This window comes from Heterocephalus glaber, unplaced genomic scaffold, assembly GCF_053883595.1.
Source record: "Heterocephalus glaber isolate CG9 unplaced genomic scaffold, H.glaber_assembly_v1.0 deba00001465, whole genome shotgun sequence".
Taxonomy (NCBI): domain Eukaryota; kingdom Metazoa; phylum Chordata; class Mammalia; order Rodentia; family Bathyergidae; genus Heterocephalus; species Heterocephalus glaber.
Window position 1 is genome coordinate 31,072,350 of NW_028258312.1, and position 20,220 is coordinate 31,092,569.

Consider the following 20,220-nt stretch of genomic DNA (forward strand, 5'->3'; position numbering starts at 1 on the left):
CCCTGGGACTCGTGTGTCGCTGCTGCAGACCGCAGTCCCTCTGCATGACTGAGTGGTGTAGAGCAAACACACATGGTGCGGACGTGGGTGCAGGGGACTCAGGCGCAGGGGCTGGAAGGACCTGGAAACACAGACCCCGAAGACACCCACAGGGTCCCTGCTGGTCCCTGCGACGCTGGAGAGGACTCAGCCAGCTCCGTGCTGGACCAAGGCTGTAACACCATGTGCCCTCACTGCTTTCCTTAGACTGTCGCTGTATTGCTTCAGGAACTTGTGAGGCCAATCTAACCGTCAGAACGCACCCTTGTGCACCCTTGTGGAGCAGGCCAAGGGAACAGTGCTTTGGCCGCACACGTTGGATCAGGCAGGGTGCTCTGGACAGCAAGAAAGAAAAGCAGATGTGTGGCCGGGACTGTGAGGACACGGAGTGCTCTGAAGGATCCAGGCGGCACTGCCAAGGTGACTTAGCAGGTCAGGCATCTGATCAAGGACCCCAGCCCTTTGGTCCTTGATGCAGTGCTCCTGGGACGAGGGTGTTATCAGCATGGGCGAGTTTGGGCATCGCAGCCTGATGCTCTGGCTTTCAAAGCTGAGAGTGGAGGGAGGGGACAGAAACAGCTTCCTTTCTGCACACCAAGGAAAACTTCGCCTGAGTTCTCTCTCAGGCAGCCTCCCCTAACCCTCGATGCTCAGAACTGACTTCCAGGCCTCAGGGGAGACTGAGCTGTGCTCGGCTTAGAGCACTCAGTGTGTAGTTGGCAACAGTCCTGGTGCTGCAGCTAGGGTGAAGCTGAGATTCTGTTTTCAAGGGGAAGAGAAACAATTCAGGAAGTTTGGGAAAGGATAAAGAGTAATGAGGAAACCTAAGCAAAATACCATGCAAATTGGATAGTTATGATGCTACTATGATGTGGATGGGGAAAATGCAATAGTCAGCAGAGGCTGAGGAAATGCTGCAGTAACAAACAGCTCCAGATAGACAGGGATTTATTTCCTGCTCATGTTACCTTTTTAAAAAATTAATTTTTATTATTTTATCAGTGTATGTTTGCAGTAAATGATTACATTCATTGTGGGGAGACAGAACATGGACATAACACATTGGAATTCTTTCTTCATCCACGCATGGCATTCTATATGGGTCAGCTGCAGCTCTGCTCACGTGGAGACCCAGGGTCATAGAGTGTGTTTTATCTGGGATGTTGCTGGTCTATATCAGAGGAATAAACAAGAGCCAGATACTGGCTCTGAACTCTTGGCTCCAAGGTGGTGAGTGTCCTTACTGCTCATTATTTAGGCCCAGAGCCAGCCTTGGCCCTGGGAGGTCCAACAGCCAGGGAGTTTTGAGTCTCTGCCAGAGGCAAACTCAAGGACCAGCAGCACAACTGTGAATGATGATACCACTCCTGTTTAGTCACTTTTCTAGCTGTTGACACAAAATACCCGGCATCCAAAGTTAAAGAAGGAGAGGTTTATTTAGCTCAGAGTCTGTAGAGGTTTCAGTTGTAGTCGGCTGGCTCCAAGGCAGAGTGGCAGGGCAGAGGGGCGTCACAGAGGAGAAACAGTCCATGGCAGGCAGAAAGCAGCAAGCTGCATGCGACAAGGACCAATCCCAGCTTCCTTCTGCCCCTTTATATTGTCTTGGCCACCCACCCTTAGGGCAGGGAGCACACACCAGGAACTGTGTCAAACCAACCAGCAGACTGATTTAGTAATCACACACCCCAGACCCAGCCACCTCTCAAAAGCCCCACCTACGACCACACGAGGCTTTGGGGGGACGTCTGTGTGTCCCGGACCCCTTTCTCTCTCCCATGGCTTTGTGTGCCTGTGACCTGCACAGGGCACCATGAGCGAGGCGCCACAGGTTTCTCTGCTGCCACTGCAGACCTGGCTATGACCTCAGCATGGGTCCCAGGGGTGCCCCAGAGAACAAAGCTGACGTACAGCAGCATTGTGATTCTCATTTCCATCACAAAAGGCCAGTAGAAAAACTATGCAATCGCACTAAACACTATTTAAAAACACTTAAAACATCCCGCTTCTGCTTCCGGGCTCCAAGTCCCTCAGCCACAGTTCCTCAGCCTCTCAGTACCTGCTGTGCTTGCTTTCTGACCTAGGCTGGCTGGGGAGAGAACAGTCTGGCCCGCACAGCTCAGATCCAGGTAGCTGACTCGACAAGGAGCTACATGAAGCTGAGTGGGCTGGTGCAGCCTGTGATCCCAGCTCTCAGGAGGCTGAGGCAGGAGGAGCACTGTGAGTTCAAGGCCAGCCTGGGCTACATTGTGAGACCCTGTCTCAAAAAATAAAAAATAGGCTGGGGATTTAGCTCAGTGGTGCCACACCTGTCTCACAAGCGCAAGGTCCTGAGTTCAATCCCCAGTACTGCAATAAATAAATAACTAAATACATAAATAAATAACTAAATAATAATCACAGGCTCAGACTCCGAGTACAAACTCCTCTGAGCCCACTGGTGTAATAAAGGTTTTTCTCCACCTCTTCAAAAGAGCAAAGCAAAACACAGAAGCTGGGCCCCTCACACGCTGGAAGAGCTGCCAGCGGGAAAGAGAGCAGCCCACAAGGGAAGGGCATGCTGACAAACTCACAGCAAGAGACAGAACTCGATTTCGATTCTTCTCCTGTGCTGTTTTCTTTTCCAGTGTCTCCCTGTTCTTTAACAAGGGTTTTAAACCTTCAAAGTGCTACAATTTTATAAATGTGCCACTTAATGTGTTTCGTGTGTGTACTTACATACCAGTGGTGGCGAACCTTTTAGTTTTCAATGATGACAAACAACCAACTTCGGCATGTGTGCCATGGGTTTGCCACCGCTGCTGCAGGCTACCCAGAGCGCTTATCTCCTAACTGGGGGCATCTGCTAATACTGTGCCTGTGCACCAGCTGCAAGGCCTTAATCAGTGTGAGAAGGCACAGTCGGCCCAAGGTTCTCTCATGTCGCACAGCCTCCGGGGGCAGCCCTTTCACAGCTGCACCGCACAGCAGCGGAGGGTGAGCTGGTAGCTCACTCGAGGTCACACTGGTCCGCGGGCCACCTTGGTGTCAGTCTCCTCATTCTCGGAATTCACGAAGTGGGGTCCACTTTCACCACCGCGACAACAAGCTCAAACTCGGGCAGTTCGTCAGAAGGGCAAAAAAATTATTATTTTTTTTTAAGAAACCGGACACTTCTGTAAGGATCTTGAAACCCTAGCAAACTGGTACCTCGATTATGAGCAGAAGCATCATTTTAATCTCCTGCATTAAATACTGATTATCAGCCTGACCAAAGATACTCTTTAGTCCCTTATAAGCACAGCGGTTCACAAACCTGACGGCTCACCAGAATTACTAGGAGTTTTAGAAAATATACTAAGCTTTGTTACTTAAAAACCTGTACATGAAGGCTTAATTACTCACTCCAGCCAGAAATGGAAATAATCCGAACGTGCATCAACGTGGTCGCACGCAAAGTGGAAGTTTTCATACAGGGAGTGGATACGAGAAACGCTGTGCCATGGATGAGCCCTGAAAGCCTTAGGCTGTGAGCAAAGCGGGACTCCAGACGGGCCTGTGTGCGCGCTCACCGGGTCTGGGTCGGACAGGAGTGACAGGCGTGACAGAGGCTCCCGGGGCGGGGTGGGGTGGCTCCTCGCCCAGGCTGACCAGAACGTCCTGAAACTGACTGCTGAGAGGCTGAGCGTTCAGAAACCCCGGACCGTGTCCGGACGGCGCAGAGGCAAGCTGCAGAGCAGGTGAACCCCGGCCGGCAAAGCTGTGACGTGCTGAGCCCGGGATCGGCCTCCCTGGTTAGGTGAGGCCTGGGAATCAAATGATTTTAATATTCAGGAGGACACAGAGAGACTCATTGAGGCTTTTACATTTCTTTCAATTAAAAACACCTACATTTTTTCCTTTTAAAATGATGAAGTGCAGCCCCATGGAGTTCCTGCTGTTCTTGTACCACAGGAGCTACCACACACGAAGAGCATCTTAGACAGCAGCGCACGGACAGCAGCGAGGAGACGCAGCAACAGCACGGTCAAGGCCACACGGCGTCAAGCGCGGCGGCTTACTTTCTCTCCGGCCGTGGGCAGCGCCAGCACCGCGCTCCAGCCCACAGGAGGCCCGGGCACTGGTGGCCGCAGCTGCGGAATTCTGAGCTCCGCACTGTGATCGCCCCGAAGGCAGCCGCCACCCAGCACAGGTAACCCCGGGAGCCCAGGGTAGGGGCCCTGGTGACAGCCCAGCACCCTCCCCGTGTGTCACACTAGCGTCGGAGCCACAGCCTCTGCTGGCCCTGGCGGTCCTGATGGGAGCGGGGTGACAGCCCCGCTGGACCAGCTCGCAGGGCGCTGGCCTCCTCCCTCCCTCCCGCCCGGCGTTGGCCCCGGAGTCCACACCGCAGGGCCCTGAGCGTCCCTACAGGGGCGCAGCTCCAGGGTCCCCGCCCTCTGGAGGCCCTGGCGGCCCTGCGCGTCGGGCAGGCTGGCCTCCAGGTGACTGCGTCCTTGGCCCGGCCCTGCCTGCCGCGGGGGAGTGATGCTGGGCCTGGGCTGGGCAGCCAAGTGAGAACGACTTCCTCGCGTGGGTGCACCACGCTGCTCCGGACCTGGGGGGCCACTGCAGGCAGCTTCTTGGAGAAGGCGCTGGAGACCACGCATCCCACGTGGGGTGGGATCTAACTGAGCAGGAGCACGAACGGAGGACAGCAGACGGGAGCAGGCAGAGGGGCCATGCACATCTCAGAGACACGGCTGCGTCCCCCAGCCTCACCAGGAGGGGGCACCGCGCAGGGGCCGTGGGCTGCAGAGGGCAGGAGGACCTGCGCACCACTCTGTGGGGCAGCGACCTGGGTTCCAGGACCAACCTGCAAAACAACTGCCTGGCCTTCGGGAACACCAGCACTCAGCAGGACGCACAGAAGTCTGAAGCAAGTGTGCATTAAGTATTACTCCACAGAGGGACAGATCACACCATTCAACATTATTTAAACTGCTTAAAACTACGACCACGTCTAACTCTGCAAATTTCATATGACTTTATTCTTCCAGGGCACTGGGCTCTAGTTTCTAAGAGCTTCATAATTCTATTTTTATCAAAAATTATTCTGCACATGAAGAATTGGTGGCTTTTAACATTATCTCGTGCAAACAGAACAGGCACTAACCGAAGAGGTGTCACCTTGTGGAGCCCCATCCAGGAGATTTCCGGTCACAGAGGGAGCCTTGCTATCTGAAAAGGCGGAGGGGAAGGAACCTGAGCATCGTTTCCTTCACAAAAGGAAGAAATCCATCTCCCAAACGGACCGCTGCGGCCGGGATGCGGTGCTCTCCTGTGCCAGATGGGCGCTGCTGGGCACCTGTTTTAGACGGTGGTGGGTGTTTCTAACTCTCCGCTGTTTCTTCCAAAGAGCGGTCCACAGGCTCATCAGGAAGAGAAGTCTGTGTTTCTTCTACTTCAAACTCGTCCATCCACTCTCGAAGGTCTTCCGTACTATGTGTTGTCCACAATTTCAAAAAAGACTTCAGCCTTTTCCTGGAGGGAAAATAAAATATTGCTTATTTTAGAGATGACTGGCTAGGGACAACACGTCTCAAGGGAAGCTATGCAAGTGAATGTCATCAGAGTGCCAGGCACCAGGGTGGGGCTGCGGTATGGACAGCACAGAGGTTGTGGGCTGTACCATGGCCCACTGCTCCCAAAGCCCCATAGCACAGGGACCGTGCCTCCCTCTCACCGGCCAGTGCCCAGCATGAAGGAGGCCTGGAGGCTGACCTAGCGCAGTGTACCCGGCTGGCCAGGGCCGGGCACTGGGGACTGCAGAGCACAGTCAGGCCGGCTTCTCGTCCTCACCTTCCCCGGCGCAACACGGGGACAAAGGAAACTGACTCACAGGGTGCCCTGAGGGTCACCTGACTCAGCGTACTCAAAGCAGGAAGAACGGTGCCCGATGCCCCACTTCGGTTCTGCACAGTACACACTGATGGTATAGGCCTGGTGAGGTGGCGCACGCCTGTCATCCCAGTGCTCGGGAAGCTGAGGCAGGAGGACTGCCACGAATTCCAGGCCAGCCTGGGGTATGTGGCGAGATCCTGCTTTCAAAAAGCATTTTAGAAAAGTCCACAAAATGGCAAAGGATTTTTTGATTTCTTTAATCTGGCCAAGGGAACTGATGTGATAAACACTTTAGTAGAAAGATAAAGGCCTGACTGATAAATTATCAGATTCTGTTCCAGTGTAACCTCTTCCAATAATTCCGTTATCTAGGTAACAGATTTTGAAAGGCCACACATTCGCTGGAAGAGGGAAAATATTTATAAGAAAGCTGTGCATTTCTTGCTTTTGCTTTGTAGGCTACAGAGAAGCAACAAGCATAAACTGTCTTACTTTATTACCAGCCCGTGTAAGTACCCTCTGTAGTGCAGCTCTGTTCTCCTTTCTCCAGGAAAAAGAACAGAAGACCCCAGGGAAAGGTCTCCATTTGTCTCTGGACTTGGCAGAGGATACGGCACTCGTATAGATGGCTTTCTCCAGGGCCCGCACCCCGGGAAGAATACAACTACTGGGTGATGGCCCTGCCCTCTCTGGGCCCCTCTGGACCCCTCTGCCTGCGGACTGACGCACTCTCTGCCTGTCATGAGTCACGTGACCTCGACCAGATGAGGGTGCAGAAGCCACCGCCCTCACGAGGGGAAGGGTGCTCTTCTCCTTCTCTTCTCCTTCCCCCCACCTTCTCCCCATCTCATGGATGCAAACCCCTGCCGACCCCGGAACACAGCAACACTGTCAGAGTGAGACCCAGGGACCAAGACCTCACATCTGCTGGGAACATGGGCCCAAGCAGGGGCGGGGACACCCTGTGCCCGGGCCGGGCGCTCACCTTGCCCCGTGACTTCTGTCTAGGCCTGAGGCTGCGCTGCACTGTGCCTGTTAGCACTGTCCCCTGGGCAACTGCCCGGTGACTGTGCCTCAGGTGCACACTGAGTGGTGACTGGGCACCAACCGCATCCTGGCTGGTCAAGGGCCCAAGACAGAAGCAGCTCCGGAGGCCTGATACCAAGGCTTCTCCCGGGGGCTCTTCGGCCACTCTGCGTGGCAGCAGCTATGTGTGGCACTCGGAGTTCACCGCATTCTTTAGAAAATCACCGGAAACCAATCCTGCAACTTCGTAAAGAGCTTTGTGGCCAACAGAGATGGGCTGGGATGCCAGATGCAGACTGAATCCACGGCTCTGCCAAGAGCTGCTTCCACTTGGTTGTGATAAAATCTTTCCAAATACTGGAAGAAGCCAGGAGTAGTGATGCACCCCATAATCGCAGCACTCGGGGGTCTGAGGCAGGGACTTGGATTAGTGCAAGGCCAGCCAGGACTATATACCAAGACTCTTGTCTCAAAAATAAAATTAAGGGCCGGGGATTTAGCTCAGTGGTGCCGCTGCCTGCCTTGCAAGTGCAAGGTCCCCAGTTTGATCCCCGGTACCAAATAAATAAATTAATTAAATTAAAATAAAGGTAAAGAATCCTCTTCCTTGGGCCACTTGGAGGAAGGTTTTATTATCAAACACAAACGCACAGACACGCAGCTCAGACATCCTGACCTTTTCATGTTTATTAACCCTTCCAGCTCCTTGGACTTGTGAGCTGCTTTCTTCAGGACTTCTCCAGGAACATCTGCTAGCTTAGCCACGTTTAGGCCGTAACTCCTTGCTGCAACTCCTCTGGTTATTTGATAAAGAAAAGTCACAAAATCAGGGACTTCCTCTTTGCCTGTGAAAGACAGAACAAAAGGGAAAGGATATCAAAAACTGAAATACAAGGACTAAAGAGGACATGAACGTTCTTAAAATTTTACTCTATTAAAATTTACACTCTGAGAAAGAAGCCTATTGTTCCTGCCACCTGCCAGTTCAGGTTTGCATATCAAGATAAAGGGCAAATACTGATTTGAAAATGCATTTGCATTTAGGGCCTCTAGCTCACTTAAGACAGTTTTTAACAATGATTCATTGCACAATTTGAACTGAACTTCTGTATCAAAAGCAGAATGGTTCTGATACATGGTACAATGGCATTTATTTTTCCTGTTAAAATAGAGAAGGAAATGTTACATGTTGCACACAGTTTAAATAAAAAGACAAAACATTGGGGGTGATGAAGTGTTCTGGCTAGGAGCTCTACATGCTGAAGGGGTTGCTGTTCTGTTCCCCCACCCCAGCTGTCAGAAGGGTGGAGCTGTTGGTCGGATGCAGAATGTCCTCAGGACACCTCATGTGTTCAGAGGCGGGGCTCTGGAAGCTGCCCGGCTCAGTGGGTTATCTATCACTGATGCACAGCTGAATGTGAGGGGCTCTGGTGGGGAGAGGTGGTCACTGAGCCCCCTCTGGAGGGTCTGTCTCCCACCCGGTCCCTCTCCCCGTCCTGGCCCCCAGGAAGTGAGTGGCTTTGCTCCCCCATGCCTTCTGCCTTGTTCTTGCCTTAGAACCAACCGCCCCAGCATGGTCCGAGGCCCCTGAACCATGGACCCAGTCACACATCTCCTCTGGGCTTCAGTGTCAGGTACTGCGCCCAGTGAAGGGCTCAACAGGCTGTGTGGCCTCTGTGGGGCTCGCTGCAGCTGGCAGGCCCCTTCCTGAGGGACCGCAATGACTGCTGCCATGGGGAGGACAGGCAGCCTTGGAGACAGCCACCACGGGCCTGGCTGGGGTCCTCCGGCCCTCTGAGTGTGGGGAGGGCCTAGGGACTCCCTTCTCGTGAACAGAACGTGACACGGGGATGAGAGGTCAGTGTGGGGAGACCATGGCGCTCTCTGTCTGGTCCTTTTCCTTCCTTGCCAGCCATGTGCCACAGGCCATTCTCAAAAGAGGCCCTGTGGGCACCGGGGTCTGGTCACAGCCAGGTGGGGAGGTGCTGCGTGGGTGGGCCTGGCAGCCCCACTCCCCTGCCCTGCACCCTGACTGTAGCCTTGGGAGATGCCCAGGGGCTCAGCCGAGTTGCCCCTGACTCCAGACCCCCAGAAATAGTGACAGATGGTCTTTGTTTCGGGTGCTGTATTTTGGGGGCAATTTATTGTATATAGCTTGGAAATCACTGCTTCTTATTACAAAGAAAGGGGGCCAGCGGAGCTCTGCTGGGATGGACAGGAGAAGGAGCTCAGGCAGGACTTGGTGATGGCAGAGGGGTGCATCCCTCCTGACCGAGGGTGGAGCAAGTGTGAACATGAGTGCGAACAGTGTTACCTGTGGCTGGCACCACACTGTGCATGAGCAGTGGGCTTCTACTCGCACAACCCCGGCAACCACGGGCACGCGCTGCCAGCCCAGGACCTCGCCTACCTGGACCTGCCTGGCCTTCGTCCTTGGTCACCAGGAAGCCCATGTGGTAATTCCCCACCTGGCCCGGGTAGCTCCTTTCCAGCTCGCACAGCGGTGGGTAATGGGTGACGAACAGGGTTAGGGATTTTACCTACGGCAACAAGACAGGGTAAGTGGCCTTTTATTTTTAAATGTTAAATTAAAACTTAAAATTTCACACCTTCACAAAACCTGCAAGAAAGAAACACTCGGGCTTTTTAGATCATTTGTAATTTTTTAAAAAGCGTCAAGAAAAATACGATGAGCACCACATACTCTTTACCTAGACAACAAACACAGCAGTTAATATCTTGTCATATTCCCTTTCTTCTTCCCTCTCATTTACACACACATACATGTGTGGACACCCCCCCCCAAACACACACACACTTATACACATTTTTTCCCTCAACCTCTTGAGAGTCACTTGCAGACTTTATCCCTGAAGACTTGAGAGTCTGTCTGCTAAGAACAAAAGCAGCTGCCTACGCACCCAGAACATGGTTACAGCCAAGAGAGTCACTACTCTTCCAGATTATGCAGCAGGCTTCCCTGGCTGTCCCGTAACACTGTCCGCTCCTGCCCTGTCTCCTATGATAGTGACATTGTAAGTGATCGCGGCAAGGCTGCAGGATCCAAGATCAACACAAGGAAGTCCTTGCTTTCCTATATACCAGCAGTGGAGAAGTACAATTTGAAATAAAAATGCAGTACCAGTTACCTTAGCACGCCCAAAATGAAATCCTCAGGTATGACTCTAACAAAATATGGACAAGGTTTCTATGACAAAGCTACGTCATTCTGAAGAAATGAACCAGAGGAGGGCTAAGTAACCAGAAGAGGAACCATGTCACTGCACGGGAAGGCTCTAGAATGGCCAGATGGCTGCCTTTCCCGTCTTGGTCTAGAGACGCAACACGACACCACGCGTAATTCCAGCAGGGGTTCTTGTGGGTGCCAGCACATGAATCTGACGTCTACGTGGAGGCCCAAGAGCCAAAATAGCCAGCCCAGTACTGAAGAACAAAGCTGGGGGATGGTCACTTCCAACTTTAACACTCACCACAGAGCTGCAGCGACCCCGACAGGGCGGTACTGCTGGGGGTTGGGCTGCACTCCGGGAGGCTGAGGCAGGAGGACCGCACATTGAAGCCCAGTTTAGGCAACTTGGTAATTTAGTAAGATTCTATCTCAAAATAAAAAATAAAATGGAAAAAAGGATGTAGCTCAGTGTGAAAGCCCTGAGTTCAGTCCCAGTACCACCAGGTAAAAACAAAAAACAAAAATCAGTAACAAGAAAAAACCCCAAACCAATCAGTGTAATACTGGTTACAAAAAAGGCTCATAGGCTGATGAGTCCTAAGAAAGGGCCCAAGAGACTGACTTACACGAGTAGTCAACTGATCTGAGAAAAGAAGTTTGTTTTCTTAAGCCTTTCACGATGCACCCCAAGGTCAATGTCATCCAGAAGTAGCAACTTCTTCTGAAGCATTTAGACTATCCAAAGCCTGCTTTAGAGCAGAGGCAATAAAAACAGAAGTAACACATTTGGTTCTGTGGTCCTTGTGTAGAGGGTTCTAGAAGGAATTCCGACCTGGGCGCTGAGCCGTGGACGGCAGCTTCGGGTGGCTGCTGGGCTCCATCCTCTCCTGGGGACGCAGAGGCAGGAAGGGTGGGCACCGACAGCCGGCTGACCCTGGGGGACCCAGCCAAGACCCCACAGCCCTGCCTGGCACCCCTGGGACGGGCAGCAGTGCCATCTGCGGTGTCACCATTCGCAGCTCCAGGGTCACTCATGACGGTCACAGTGACTGACACTCTACTGTGTGTGCATGTGTGTGTGTGTGGTGCTGGGACTGAATGCAGGACCTTTCCCTGTACTACACCTCCAGCTGTTTCTGATTTTGAGACCCCAGCTTGCTGAGCTGCTAAGCTGCCCAGGCTGGACTCAGGCTTGGCACCCTCCTGTCTCAGCTTCCCAGAGCGCTGGGACGATGACACCAAACTCAAGTTCCAAGTGAGGATGTAGTGAGTGCTGGGGACACTGATGCTCTGCTGACGCTCCCACGAGAAGCGGCTTCTGTGATGATTAAAACACTTCTCCAACTGCATCTTTTGCAAATAAATAAAATCTTTAAAAAGGGAAATAGCAAGTCCGTATTGTGTAGGAGAGGCCACATCACGGCCCTCCACACAACCCAAGCTGGTGTCACAGGGCCAAGCCGCTCTGGTCCCCACTCCTAAGTCACCAACACAAAGGAGCAGTGGCCCCGAAGGAGGTGGCCGGGCATGCGGGACACACCAGCGCCCCGGGATGAGGCCAGGAGCTCACCATCTACACGCAGCAGAGGTCTCGGCAGTCGGGGATGGCCCGAAGTGAGTGGATGACGTGTGTCCCACAGGCTGCACGCGACACTTCAGTCACTGGTGGGCACAGAGGAGGACAGAGTCTGAGAAACGTGTGCCGGGCGACCTGCCTGTCCTGACATCACAGAGCGCACACGTGGGCTGACACGCCACGCCGGCGCCAGGCCACAGGGGTCCTGTGACCTTAGAGACCACTGTCGCACACACGGTGGACCGAACTGTCTGGCGCTGCTGAGCAAGGTGGGGGCCGCTGCTGCGAGGCCAGGCCACACAGCAGCCACCAACTCACACCCCAGGCACTGCCGCGGCTCCGCAAAGCCCCACGAGCACAGTGCCGAGGGCCAGAGAAAAAGCAAAAAATCATACTTTAAAAGCAAAGCAAGAAAACAAAGCAGAACAACACCAAAGGCCTTAAAAGGCTAAAGCAAAAGGAATTTTGTGGGGGGTTTTTTGAAAGAACTGTGATCAAGAAAAATATGCTTTGACTGGCTGCTTCAGGAACGGAGGGAGAATGAAAGTGAGGGGAGGGAAAGAGGAAGAAAATTCGGGTGCACGGAAAAGGAGCAACGAGGCGCAGAGTGCGAGGCGCAGGAGGCAGAGCCGCAGGGAGAGCGCTGCGGCCAGTGCAGGGCAGCCTCAAGCGGCGGCACCACGCTGGGCACCGAGCAGCCACAGCCCAGCGAGACTGGGAGGGGAGGGGAGGGGAAGGGGGAGACCCAGCGGGGCCTGCGGGCTTTCGTCCCGGGAAATGCAGCCCGCAGCCGGGACGGCGCTGTCCTGCTGTCCTTGGCTCCTCATGACCTGACTCCGCTGGCCCAGGAGACGGCGCCCGATGGTGCCCGAGCTTCAGCAACACAGACAAAGCCCGTCCAACACTGCAGACACTGCTCGAGCTCTGGCGACCCAATGATTAACTGCAGTCTTAGGGCAATGTGAAGGAACAAAGCTGCCCTCAAGCATCTGAGGCTGAGGTCAGAAAAACAATTTCTACACAGTGTGCAATCCAGCTAAAACAGGGCACGCAGGTATCACAAGAAGGTACTCTGGCCACACTCAGTGACAATGCATTGTACATTCTGGAATAACTGACACGCAACTTCAAATGTCTCACCTCAAAATAAGCACAGCAGTGTCTGTGAGCTGCTTGGTTTCATCGTTCCCCCTTGTTTACATCTACCAGGACAGGATGATGCAGCCCACACAGGTGCACAGTTATGATGTGTCACTTAGACACCATATTAGGAAGAAACTTAATTTAAAAAGAAGAGGTACACAGGACACTTACGTCTCTAATAAAATACTCCAGGGTGGCGTACGCGATGGCGATCCCATCATGTGTGCTCGTGCCTCGCCCCAGTTCATCCAGGATCACCAGGGACCTCGGCGTTGCCTTCCGGATGATCTCTGCCGTGTCCGTCAGCTCCTCCATAAAGGTGCTCCGTCCTTGGTATATACTGTCCGCAGCGCCCATCCTACGGTAAGAAGAAACACCCTGACCTTCCTCTGGCCTCTCTGCAACTGCAAAGCCAAGGCTTATTTTATGAGCAATAAATACAAAAGATCACTACTGATTCTACAGTTGTTATATGCACCTAAGCTCACCACTGCTGAAATTATAATAAATAAATGAAAACATGCATTGGATGTAAAGAGTTCCCAATATTAAATTGCCCCTTGTAGAAACAATCTCAATAGAATCTCAATAGAGGTACTGGACAGAAGTCTAGAAAAGTTGAAAACTTTCTGCTTTTTTCTGGCCAGTGATTGATTCCAAACCAAGTCAGGATTCACAGGACAAAACAATACTTTTCTGTGTTGCTATTCTGAAAACTCCATGAGCAAAAGGATCTTGTAAAATTAAGGGTATTTTTCTTAACAAAACTCCATATTGTTATCACAAATTAAAGTACCATGTGCAAAATAGCTCCCTGCACATATCACTTCTTACTAAAGCTAGATGCTTAGTAACCATGGACAGCAGGTAACAGAGGTTCCCCGTGTGAACAGTTTCAAGATGCCAGGAATGGGTCCCCCAGACCCAGGGGCTTCTCTCCAGCAGGACTTCTTGGTCCTTTACCATTAGACCACATGGTGGACTCCTAAGAGAAGGTCTGGGACCACATGTCCCAACTCCCTGAAATTTCTCCTAGAGCACTAGAGGCAGCAATGATTTACAGATGTATTAGCACAATACATGATTTACAACTGTATTATTATTGCTATTATTACTATTATTATTATTACATGATTTACAACTGTATTATTATTACTGTCATGATCAGGTAAGACTCACTTAAGGCCATGCAATGCTGGTAACCACATTCTTGCCAAATCCCTTTATTGATTCTGTTTGTTTCAGTAGTTCACGGCAGCGCACACAATTTACGCGTGCCCTACAGCACTGTAACGGACCTTTCATATCTGGAGAAATGGAGTCTTAACCAGCTGTGTGGCAGGAGACACCGCGTAATTCCACAGGGGGGACTGTCCCAGTGATGTGGTACTTAGTTCACAAGAAGTGCTGTCAAGTTTACCTATTTTAAAATCCATACATACAAGACAGTAACTGGATGCTGCTAACTTAGCATGCTAATTGCTTTTCTGAACCTCAAACACTGTTATTTGCCTTATTTTCCAATGTTAACTAATATTTCTCCCTACTACAAAACAAGCAGATTCAGCTTTCCTATCTCTGAAGCCAGTCTATTCTTCGGAATGGTGTTTGATTCCTAGGTACCACTGTTGTCTTTACTCCTGGCAGGCTATGAGTGGACAAAAACAATAAAGAAAACTGGTTGGTAATAAAATACTCTCATGAGACAAGTATTTTGGAGGTCTTTTAATTCCTAAGAATTAGGTTAACAAGCAAGTACTGGATGAGATTTTAATATAGAAGTTGAGGTATTGCACTGCAGTGTTTTCTAGGAACAGTGAAGTAAGAGTGGTCTAGTTAGGAAATCTCCAGAATTCCTGAAATTCCGTGGTGTTAATTTAGGCAGTCACACACACGTATACATGCATATAAATGTGTAGCATATGGCAATGCTGAAATATCAAATTGAGAAGAAAAGATGATCAGCCAAGTTAAAGAGACTAGTTGGCTGGTTATGTCAGAAAAAAACAAAGACATATCCTTACTCAAATCATGTTTGCAAACAATTATATGGACTTAAAAGTATAATGCAAGACACACTGAGCTAGCCAGATGGAATTTTGCCTTGGGACAGGTGAACAGGTGGCTTTATACACATGGCACCAACACATACACACAGCAAAAAAACACATCATGCCAAAGTGAAAGGCAGGCTACACACTGGGAAAAAATTCGTAACATATATGACAAAGGGTTAATAATCCCAAAAAAGAGCCCCACGAAGCAAAGACAATGATGACCATCTGCCACAAAACAGTGAAAGACAACAGTTAATCTGCAAAGGAGATCTGTGAAGATCTGTGCACATTAACAGATTCAAACAGCAACGATTATGTATGTCAATTGGCAAATATTAATACGTTCACATTGGGGCCATGGTTCTCATGTCTCACTGCTGGGTGGCTTGGACCACCAGGGGCACATGCACGACTGTCCTGTGCGTGGCCTTACTATCTGTACAACCAGTGGTACCAGCGGCCTGAAGGGACTGTTGTACATGTACCCCTGCTGGTTCAAGCCAGCAGGACATATTAAATGAGCGGTATTATCCACTGCCATCCAAAATGTGAGGATAAAGGATATTTTTAAGTGAGACTGAGACTTGTTATGGTCTTCCAAAAGATAATTTAGCAGCAGCTATTAATGCCTTTCATAACCCATACATTTCACTCTAGGAATCAACATCATGAAAGTTATCAGCAATACATGAACAAATTATACATACAAATATGTTCTTCACAACAGGTTAATGACAAGTTGAAAAAGCCAAAGAAGTGCCCAAGCATAAGGGCAAATACTACTATGATGAAAAATTACACAACGGACCCAAGAGGTATGTTAGAACTCTGGACCTTAGGGGTGGTCACAACACACTGCGTGTGGCCGCCCAGCTCACCAGAAAGCCCTCGGTGCAGGGCAGGCAGCCGAGAGGGAGACAGGGGTGGAGCCAGTCAGGACACCCACATGGCACCCACACTGACACGAGTGGCGTCTGCTCAGACGTGTGAACTCTAACCAGGACGAAGAACAAGCTGAGGGCAGTTGAGGACAAATGACAGCGTGGAAGAAAAGCTCTGAGACAAAGCAGCTGCCACAGAGCACATGGACAAAGTCACAATCATGAAACAGAATTAAAGCCACAAATCCTCTACTGGTATCCTTCATGAGATGAGGGGCATCACAGACTTAAAACAAGAACAGTCCATCAAAGGCAAAACCGAACTACTGAAGGAAAAAAACTCCTGGCAGTTAGAAAGTGTTGCTTCAAGAAGGCACGGTAAGGTGGAATTAAAATTTGGTGCTGAGGAGGCCCGAGATTTTAATCTGAAAGATAAACAGAGAGCGCTTGGTGAGGATGGAGAACGGAAGGGCTAAGGCGTGGCAAGCCCTTACACAAAGAATTTAATATGTGGAGTCAGGTCCCGCAGGGCTGCACCCACCTCACAGGAGGTGAAGTAGAAGTGCGAAGGCAGTGAGGTAAGTGGAGAAAATTCCCCTCCACGGGAACCCACACGGGAAGGTTCCACAAAATGCAGCGTTAGAGTGGTAGGAAAAGACTGAAGCTGAAACACTGTGGTGGAACTGTACAATGACAGGATTAAAAATAATCCTAAACATTTCAGGGAAAGAAAAAACCCTCATCCTTAACAAAAGGGGAATCAAGACTGCTATAAGACCCTCACCTACAATGAGGGCGGGAAGGGAGAAAATGGAGATGATATCTTTAAAGTTTGGATGTTTATATTGATCTAAGCTTTTAAAACAGGTATGGAGACAAAATAAAGCTAACTCGGACTTTCTAGCCTCAGAAAAGACTGGCTCCCACAGACCCCACATGCAAAGAGTACTCAGACAACCCAAAAAGAAAGTAATATTTAAGAAAGCATGCAAGATGTAAGGAATAGCAGCAACTGAGAAGTGAAAGTGGAAGAGCGCTGGTCTGGGAGGCTTAGAAGGTTCCCTTCTTACCAACAAAGCTTAACATCTGAGAGCGTGAGATTCTCTCCCCGGTAAGCCCTGAAGTGAATGTGCATGTGTCATGGTCCCAGTAACGTGGCAGTCATGCTGGGTCCCCTACTTAAAGCCCACCCCACAAAAGGGTACAAGAGGTTGTTCTAGCAGCGTGAATGTCAGAGGCCTTTTCAAGGTAAAAAGTTTTAAAAATTGGAAGGGAAGACAAAGGAGGACTGAGGATTGAGACTGATTTCTTCATGTTTGTAGCAAGAAGTTGACACACACTGCCTGCAGCTGGTGAACTGAGTGAGCATCAGGCCTTGGACAGTGTTACAGGCCAGCGCTTGTAGCTGTCGGAAGAGCCCACCCTGCTCCCAGGGTGAGGGGGACACTGCGGAGGCCGGGCCACTGTCCCTGGGCCACGGGCTCCTCACTGCCCAGAGTGCTCGGGCTTCTGGCCGGGCCTGGCCTGGCCTGGCCTGGCCGCCGCTGTGCCCTCGGTGTCCCTGCAGGGTCTTGCTGTGCCTGTGGAACGGTCTGCCGACAGCCTTCCGCCCCCACCCTCCCTTCCTGCAGCTTGTTTCTTCTCGCTTGGTTACCAGAAAACACGCAGATACCTGGCATCCCCTTAGGGTTCTATCCTTATTCATCTCTGACCCAACACCTCTGGATAACCATTCTCTTTCATTCGTCTTCTATATTTTATATATCTTACTAACCTGCCTAAAGTAAGTTTGTGAAGCAAGGCAGGTTATAAAACAATTAACAACTAAGATGTTTATTATTTTGCATTGAGTCAATAATCACAAGGCACATTACTGGACAAGGATTCTTAAATTTTTTCAAATGTTAAAATGTTAGAGATTTAAGCAATTCTGAACATATATAATTATTCTTCTGTCTGTATTTATATTCAAGTGTACTAAAAAGTGGAAAACTCGTCCTTTAGGTTTGGTCTTAGTGTGAATTTGCTCTGCGCAGACAGAAGGTTAGTTATGTGATTAAGAAAAAAAATCACTGATATTTTTAGGAGTGGCAGCTGACTGACTAATCTTTCTAATCCCCATACACCCTCCTCGCCTATAACCCTTACATAGGTCAACAAAGCTTAATAAAAATAAACGGAGAAAAGGAATTATTACTTTTTGAGTCAGTTTCTACAATCAAGAATGCTTCCACGAAAATGTGATTAAGAATTTGCTGTTACGAGCTCGTGGTGTTCTAAGCTAATACCAGCTAATACCTGACATGTTTCTCAATCACAGCAGACAGCTTGGGTCTCCACGGCCTCAAATCGAAACCCCCAGGCCTTCAGTAAAGAACAGGCTGGTAATAAGAAGAAATTCTGCAATGAAGAGGGCCAGAAAGGATTTTTCCTACTGCATGAGAACGAATTAGAGGTTAAATATTAAAATTGTTAAATGAAAGCAGTAATACGTCTCACAATAGGATTCTTTGATATCAAGTATTTTTTAAAAATAGTGGTAAAATAGACATTAGAGTCCCCACTTTCAGGGGTATGTTCTGTGGTATTAAGAATCATGTGCTATTCATCACCCCTGAGAGAAGCTGCCTCTAAACATAGCTCCCATCCTCCTCCCAGCCCCAGTGACCTCCACTCCGCCCCTGCAAATCGCCCATTCCAGGAGTCCCACACAAGCAGAATTACACAGTATGTGCCCTCTGTGTCCTCTGCGAGGAGGGTTTTTACAGTGCTCTGATTATTTCACTTGCTTTCTGAAACTGAAGATTGCAGCATGTTGCCAAAAGGTTCACAGAATTCTGCCTACCATGGCTATTCCCTGGTGCTTCCTGTTTTATGGGCATTACATAAATTTTACAAAAGGTGGAAACCTAAGGAATACAGCAGCCTAACACTTGAAAGGATGAGAGATGGGAGACGAGGAAACCCATCCCCAGTCTCATAGAGGAAAACCTGCAAAAGATGCCACATGGCATTAAAAGGAATTCTACAAAATGTGACATACATAGTAAATCTATGTTGCATATAATTAAACATTAATCCATAAAAGGGGTGTAATCACAAATTATTTATTTTTTTGGTACAGGGGATCAAACTCAGGACCTTGCGCTTGCAAGGCAGGCAGCAGAACCATTGAGCTAAATCCCCGGCCCAATCACAAATAATTTAACCCTATGTGTCCACGTTTTAAAAACACACAGAAGGGCACACGCCTACACAGCAACATCTGAGTGGTAGCATTAGAGGTGACTTAAACTTTTTTTTCCTGAGCTTTTCTGTAATTTCCCACAATGAACAAGCATCACTTACATAATTAATTACATAATTATTTACATAATTACTTACATAATTTGGAAAAATATGTTATTTTTTAAAACTAAGCTAAACATGGTGGTACACACCTATAGTTCCAGTACTCTGGGAGGCTGAGGCAGGAGGATCGCCAGGTTTGAGTCCGGCCTGGGCTGATCAGTGACTTAGGAGAGCCTGCCTTAAAATACTACACATTTGATGATGCACTGCATTCTATTTGCTAATATCTCATTGAGGATTTTTGCATCTATGTTCATTAAGGAAATTGGCCTACTGTTCAGTTTTCTTTTGTAGCTAGGTCTTTACCTGGTTTGGGGTTCAGGGTGATACTAGCTTTTATAAATGAGTTTGGGAGTGCTTCATCCCTTTCCATTTCTTTGAGGAGCTTCAGGAGCACTGGTGACATAACACCCTTAAAGGTTTTATAGAATTCAGCCGTGGATCTATCAGGTCCTGGGCTTTTTTTAGTTCATAGATCATTACTGTGTTAATTTCACTGCTTGTTGTTGGATTGTTAAGTGTATTTATGTCTTTTTGGGTTAGCTTTGGTAATTTGTGGGAGTCTACGAATCTGTCCATTTCTTCAAAATTTGCCAACGTGTTGGAATATAATTTTTCAAAGTAGTTACTATCTCCTGGATTTTGACAATGTCTGTTGTGATTTCACTTTTTTCACTTCTAATTGCATTGATGTGAGTCTTTTCTCTTATTAAGTCTGGCTAAGAGCTTGTCTATTTTGTTTATTCTTTCAAAGAACCAGCTCTTCAATTCATTTTTTTATATTGTCTTTTTTTAGTCTCAATTTCATGGATTTCCACTCTCATCTTTATAATTCCCCTCCTTAATTTTGGTTTGGTCCTGGATTGTTGTTGTTTCTCAAGTATCGTAAGATTTCTCCTCAGGTTGTCCACTTGAGCTTGCTGTTCTCCTAATGTGAGCACTGACTATGATGAACTTTTCTCTTGGAACTGCTTTCATAGTGTCCAGAGGTTTCGGGGAGTTGTACAATCTCTCTCATTAACTTTTCTGTGGTTGTTTAGGAGTGTGTTGTTAATTTTCCAGGGACTTCTACCTTTTCTGTGATTTCTTCTTCTGTTG

The 20,220-nt window shown here is 49.2% G+C and overlaps 1 protein-coding gene across 6 annotated transcripts in view; it reads right to left on the reverse strand.

The window, feature by feature from the left end:
- Positions 1-5,018: 5,018 nt before the first annotated feature.
- Positions 5,019-20,220, reverse strand: part of Msh3 (mutS homolog 3) — a 119,353-nt gene continuing 104,151 nt past the window's right edge. For 4 of the 6 annotated variants that reach the window (XM_087180736.1, XM_087180734.1, XM_087180733.1 and 1 more), the window contains 4 exons: positions 13,005-13,191; positions 9,335-9,464; positions 7,601-7,769; positions 5,019-5,538 (listed from right to left, as the gene is read on the reverse strand). In XM_087180736.1, coding sequence (XP_087036862.1) covers positions 5,388-5,538; positions 7,601-7,769; positions 9,335-9,464; positions 13,005-13,191 — 637 coding nt within the window. In that variant the 3' untranslated portion in view covers positions 5,019-5,387. Of the gene's footprint in view, positions 5,539-7,600; positions 7,770-9,334; positions 9,465-11,684; positions 11,777-13,004; positions 13,192-20,220 lie in introns of those variants that run through there. The other 2 variants (XR_015438895.1, XR_015438896.1) reach the window with 2 other exon arrangements.